At 35.8% G+C, this 6,883-nt stretch overlaps 1 protein-coding gene across 1 annotated transcript in view; it reads left to right on the top strand.

The window, feature by feature from the left end:
* Window positions 1–6,883, top strand: part of LOC107729642 (collagen alpha-1(XI) chain-like) — a 91,955-nt gene that overhangs the window by 7,918 nt on the left and 77,154 nt on the right. The window contains exons 3-4 of the mRNA XM_016540277.1: window positions 1,625–1,838; window positions 4,017–4,179. Coding sequence (XP_016395763.1) covers window positions 1,625–1,838; window positions 4,017–4,179 — 377 coding nt within the window. The remainder of the gene's footprint in view (window positions 1–1,624; window positions 1,839–4,016; window positions 4,180–6,883) is intronic.

Here is a 6,883-nt window from a genome sequence, read left to right as displayed (position 1 = left end):
TACAAATGCTTAAACACAGCATGTCAGAAATGAAGACCTAATGTTCCAAACTTTAAATATAAAGCCTCTACTTCTGCAACAACAGCAGCTCAAAAGTATTGAAAGATATCTCTATATATAAAATATTGTAACATCTGATAAGCATTATCAGTAACAAAAGTACTGATAAAAAAAAAGATACAAATCACTGAAATATTTAGAAACAGCTGATTCCAGTCTCAGTTGGAGGAATAGTCAGGTGTTGATGATCTTTCCATTGCATCAACATAGAGTAAAATAGAGTTTTTTTTCTTTTTGATGCAGAACACATTTTCCCCTTACACATGTGGAACCTATGAAAGCTTATTTGTACCATGGAATATAAAGGGTAAAGGGTAATTGTGACTTTTTTTTATCTCACAGTTCTGACTTTTATTTCTTGCAATTGAGAATTTATCTCACAATTCTGATAAAGTCTGAATTGCAAGATGTAAACTTGCAATTCCAAGAATAGAAGCCCAAATTGTGAGATAAAAAGGTCACAATTACCGTTTTTACTTTTTTATTCTGTGATGGAAACAAGCTTGCATAGTAACCAAAGGCCATGTATGTTGGAATTTTTGTTTATCACTGGCATCAGCTACCATGGGGGCACCATCCGCATCCAACCCCCACCCACTGGACAGCAATTTTAATCAAGGTTCCAATTGAATTTCTGCATAGGGGACCCTATTTTTTTCTATAATGACTCATTCAATTTTAGACAATATGTTGCCAAGAATGAACACATTCAACACTTAAAAATGTAAAATGGGTTTCAGTTGAAGGTAACTAAATTACAAAAAAACAATGGATGTTTATATTGTCTATACTGTATGCAGGTAGAACTGAAACATGACAAGTAATGCAGTTTTTGTAAAGTCATCAACTGTTTTTGATTTTGACAGTCACTGTGCTATGATTGGCTATATGTTCCTATTGGATAGAAAAGTAGTGCTAATGTTTTGACTGAATGACTCGATTTTGAATCGGGTTTGCTGTGTTTTGATAGAGTTAGTATATGTAAAGGTATTCAGCATTTTGAAATGTAGAGTTTGTATTTATTTAACAAAATGTGGTTTTGGCCAGAAAATTTACTATTTTGCTAATTGTGTGATGTAGGTGTTTTGCTGTGTTAAGAGTTTAGAAAAAGTGCTTTAAGTACTGGTAAACGCTTGTTAGCAATTGAAAAAAAACTGTAACTGTTCAATTCATCTATAAAAATGTAGTTAAATTAGTTAAAATAATAAATCACTTTTCAATTTGACACATATTTTTAAATATCCATATATTTTCATATGAAGATCACAGGGAAAAAATATATATATACTGTGTGTGTGTGTGTATATATATATATATATATATATACTGTATATACTCTAATAATTATTTTTTAAATGCAGTGTTTAATCACTGGCAAATTTCTTTTCTATATAATTTTGCCCATTTTTTTTTTTATTAATACATTCATTCCTTTATTTTTAAGGGGCACTCCTAGTCCTCCATTATGTTTCCAGTTTGAACATTGCAATTAGCTATTTGGATGGACTTCAAAAACCCAAAGAAGCCTTCAGTGAGCTTGTTTTCTGTCTGTGCTGTTTTCTAGATGGTGTGTTCCCTGAAGACTTTTCCATCCTAACCACCATCAAGCCCAAAGCTGGAATCCAGTCCTTCCTTTTGTCCATCTACAACGAGAAAGGCGTCCAGCAACTAGGCGTGGAGGTGGGCCGTTCACCTGTCTTCCTGTACGAGGATCAGACAGGCAAGCCTGCCCCGGAGGATTACCCCCTGTTCCGCTCCCTCAACCTAGCCGACGGAAAGTAAGTCACAAAGCAAGTTGAACGTACAGCAGCCTTTTTTTTAGGTTGTTTAGATCCATCCTCAGAGACAAAGACTTAGACTGACTCCAGACAGGGTCAGACAGAGGTCAGTCATCTGCAGGAAGTCATTTGTTGCCAGGCCCGAGTTTTAGACTGTAGTACTGAGCGATTATATGTGTAGGAAGATATTTTTGTTTTAGAGTCATTTCGGTTGAAGAGAGTTAACAAGTAGACAAATTAGAATTTCAGGTGGCTATTGAGGCATTAGTTATGTGTGGTTTCTTCTGCGAGGCGAGCCAGAGGAGATCTCACTGTGACTCTGGATTGATGGAGTGAAGCAGACAGGGCCGTAGGTGATCTGACCTCGGCAGTGATCTTTCAGAGTACTATTATTTTAGAAAGATGGAAAGTTGGATCCATTGGGGCAGATGCATGACCACAGAAATTAACCTCTTGGGTAACATCATCAGGAAGCTCTTACCAACATTAAGATATATTTGTGGAAGTCTGTTTCGTGTCTAAAAATAACAAAGGTAATTGTGAGAAATTTTGAAATAAGACAAAAAGTCACATTGTGAGAAATGAAAGCACAGTTGCGAGAAAATCAGTCAAAATTTCAAGATAAAAAATCACAGTGAAATATAAAGTCAGTGTTATGAGTCATGAAGTCGCAATTATGAGATAAAAGTCACATTATGAGAAGTAGTCACAGTTGTGGGAAATAAAGTCACAATTACAAAATAAATGGTCACATTTCAAGATATAAAGTCACAGTTGTAAGAAATAGTCACAATGAAGAAAAATCACAATTACGTTTTTTTTTGTAAACATCCTTCCTTAGATAGCAGTGATTGTATTCAAATGTACATTAAACATTTCAAATGTTCATTATTGTCCCGACACCCCTTCAGCCTTAATTTGACATCTTCAAATGCTAAAATTAATTGACAACAATGGACGTGCTTTGTCTTATTAGGTTTTAAGAGGCTTTATTGTTGGCATCAGTTCAGTGGGGTGTTTTGCTGTAAAAACAGCAATATTTCTGTGAGGGATTATAGTGCTTATGTTGATTATAATGCTGATGAAGATTTCAGGTTAAATGCACCTTAATTGGGCTAATACTGTCATTCCAGTTCCCTCGTGCATGAAGAATTACGGTTAAAAGTGGCTTTTTAAAAATAATTTGTATAGCTAAATAGATTAGCTATCACCATTTTAATATAACTTTCATATGCGTTTGTGGTTTATCTTCCTTAGAGACATAAGAATTAAGGATAAATTGCTATTATGGTTGGTCATAATGATGATAATGTGATCTTGTTTAAAGAATCTGAAAAGCATTTGTGTTAAATTGTGTAAAATGTCTTGATCTCCCATATATTATTATAATCGGATAACGCTACAATGTGTTGCCAACGTAATTTATGTAAATTGCACATGAAAAGATGAATTATACCGCAGTATATCCTTAGGGAAAATGGGTAATTTTTAAGGTGAAAATCTGTGACTTTAAATCATTGCATTTGGCAAGTCCAGGTATTAACTAAAGTTCTAGAATTTCAGTCTGTCAGGTACAATATTGTGGTTTTACACCGTCACACATCTATCAATCATTCACATAATCACTCTTAACTATGTAAATTGTATTCTGTTAGCAGCTAAATTATCCAGAAATGTTGGTCTCTAGACACAGTAAAGCTTGTGTTGGTTCAAGTTTGCCAAGTACTTTAAAGGCACAAGCCAGAATAAAGGTTTTTCTTTGTAATAAAGTGGATTATGGAAAATTGATCACCCTTGTGGGTGCCATTGATATGCCTTTGAAATCTCGCTGTGGCTTCTTACCACAAACCTGTCCAACAGTTTCCCTCCCCAGCTCAATGTTTTGACTCCACAGTTGAGTTTCTCTGCCGTACCTTCCTGACACACACTTTCTACAATGTTCATGGTGTCTGTCATGCTGAATAACTCACAGAAGGGATTTGGTCTAGAGTTTAATGAGTTTAATCCAGTGTTAAACAAGGCCAAAGTTTGAAGGCTGGAATGTGGTCCACTCAATAATGTTATATCTCAAGAATGGAAGCAAATTGTCTAAGGTTTTAAAGAAAGGCACGTCTCACGTGTGGTGGCCTTTAACCGTTTGCTGGGTTTGTAATCACCTACACTTCCTGTTCATCGCAGGTGGCATCGTGTAGGCATCAGTGTTGAGAAGAAAACTGTTACCATCGTTGTTGACTGCAAGAAGAAGCTGACAAAGACTTTGGGCAGGAGTGACCATGCTGGTATTGACACCAATGGTATAACCATTTTTGGCACCAGGATCCTGGATGAGGAAGCGTTTGAGGTAAAGCTGTTTTCACTGCGTTAATGCACTACACTAGCATCTCTCTGAAGGCCTGATGGTGTGAGCTGCTTGATCAAGTATAAATTGATGTGTATTTGATGTGTTTAACAGTATTAGAACAACATCTGTTCATTTGAGAACAGGAGAGCAAACCAGAGCTAAATTTATAATTAAGCTCCCGGGGTCTCCACATGCTTTGCCATTTAATGACAAATAAAACTAGCATGGAGCAGAAATAAACAGCCCTTTAAATACAAAAAAAAATCAATTTTGTTCATCTAGTGGATTAAATGGCCTTGCATGCATGCAGACATCACATCTAAAGTATTTAACCCTCAGAAAACCAAATAAACAGCCCTTTAAATACAAAAAAAAATCAATTTTGTTCATCTAGTGGATTAAATGGCCTTGCATATGCATGCAGACATCACATCTAAAGTATTTAACCCTCAGAAAACAACTTCAGCAAAATTTCAACACAATCAGTTAAAGTGATAGTAAAATTTAAATTCTGATAAATGAAAACATAATTTACGCCTATCATTTAACCCTCGTGTTGTTCCAAAATTTTTCTGTGCAACACAAAAGAAGATATTTTGAAGATTGTTGGTAACCGATTTCAGTTGCCATTGATTTCCATTATATTTTGTCCATATAATGGAAGTCAATGGGAACTGAAACTGTTTGGCTAGCATTCTTTAAAATATCTTATTTTATGTTCCACAGAACAAAGAAAGGTTTGGAACGACATGAGAGTGAGTAAATGATGACAGAATTTTAATTTTTGTGTGGTCTATCCTTTTAAATACCTATTTTTCACTTGTAAGACAGCAACAGTGTTCCTGCTGAAAAAAAAAGGTAAAACCAGCCCATGTTGTTTGGCTGGTCTTAGGTGGTTTAAGCTCGTCAAACTGGTCTTCCAGACTGACCAAGCTGGTGTTCAGCTTGATTTATCTGGTTATTCAGCTGGTCTCCCAGCCTTACCTGCTAAAGAAGTTGTCAAAAACCCCTCTAAAACCAGCCTGCTAAACCAGCTATGACCAGGAAGGAAGACCAGCTAAAACCATCCAACCCCCTTAGGTTGGTTTCATTTTTTTTTTTTTTCAGCAGCAGGAATAGATTTACATTTCGAGTGTCCCAGCATGCTAAAATCATGCTAAATGTGGTGATTGCCTATTGAAACCACTGTTCAGAATCGAAATTTGCAGTTTTGAAATCTGCAAACTATCTGGCTTAATGTCAAAAACTTTGCAATCTCATGAGTTTCTGGGGGTTAAACAACTGTATAGTTCAAACTATAAAATGAGAGGTTTTTGAGAGTTTATGGGATGCTATGTAAGCCTTTACATTGTTTGCCACAAGCTAGCTATTTGCTTTAGCATCCCATTCATTATTATAGTTCAATGAGAAAGATCTCCATGGCAATCTATCGTAAGCATCTTTTTATGTAACATTGTGGTATGTAGAGTCATTGTTCACTTTAGCCTAATGCATCTTTGTTGTTAATTTCCATTTTAGCAATACACAAACTTTGATGTAAGTTGTTTTAAAGTCTCTGTGTCTAAAATGTAACTTCTCCACATATTAAAGATGCAAAACTTCTTTAGATTTTACTAGTTTCTGGGATCATTTCCATAATGGCAAAGGTGAATATTTGTCCCTCTGGCCATGAGCTTACTCAGGATAACACAGACAAGCCTTGTGTCACTGTTTACCTTTAAGTGGTCGGGTTTTCCCCTCTCTTCCTGTTATGAAGGCTTCTTTCACCTTGTAATTAAAGCTACTCAAAGCCAGAGGAGTCCACTTCATCCACGGATTGCTCAGCCGAGGCCTTCATTTGACATGGCTAATGCTGTAATTTCAGTAAAACTGAATCATCATACAATATACTTAGAGCCTGATTATATTTATTTGGTGGTTTAAGGGTTTGAAAAGTGTGGATAATTGAGCAAAATATGGATAATTTGACCGGCACAAATCATAAATTTAAAAAAATTATTTAATGACCGGAAAGCATCAGGAAAAAAAGTGTAAACACTTACGCCAGAGGAGTCCACTTCATCCACGGATTGCTCAGCCGAGGCCTTCATTTGACATGGCTAATGCTGTAATTTCAGTAAAACTGAATCATCATACAATATACTTAGAGCCTGATTATATTTATTTGGTGGTTTAAGGGTTTGAAAAGTGTGGATAATTGAGCAAAATATGGATAATTTGACCGGCACAAATCATAAATTAAAAAAAATTATTTAATGACCGGAAAGCATCAGGAAAAAAAGTGTAAACACTTACTTTTTTTTTTACCAATTGTCTTGCACTGTACAAAAACAAGGTTTCCCTAGGAGTGGCATATTTATTTCAGACGTGAACTCTGGGACAAGTATTAATTAGCAGACATGACAAATTACAGGGTTAAAGGAGAGTCAGCAGCCCTGCCATCACCTCGATTAGAGCAGAAAATTACAAATTAATGCAAATTATTAAAATATTTTCACAGTCATGACTGCATGTTATGATACTGTTATGATATGCTTAGCAACCTATTTCTGCATTTTTAATCATATCAACACCTCTCATGTTAAGCTAAATGTAGGTTTGACTGTTTTTGGTGCAAACGTGTAGCTTGTGTATTTTAGGTAACGTCTCGGTTACGTATGTAACCCTCGTTCCCTGAAGGAGGGAACGGAGATGTCACGTCGGA

This window comes from Sinocyclocheilus rhinocerous, unplaced genomic scaffold (genome assembly GCF_001515625.1).
Source record: "Sinocyclocheilus rhinocerous isolate Xijiao unplaced genomic scaffold, SAMN03320098_v1.1 scaffold278, whole genome shotgun sequence".
Classification (NCBI taxonomy): domain Eukaryota; kingdom Metazoa; phylum Chordata; class Actinopteri; order Cypriniformes; family Cyprinidae; genus Sinocyclocheilus; species Sinocyclocheilus rhinocerous.
This window is presented reverse-complemented; position numbering and strand designations above follow the sequence as displayed.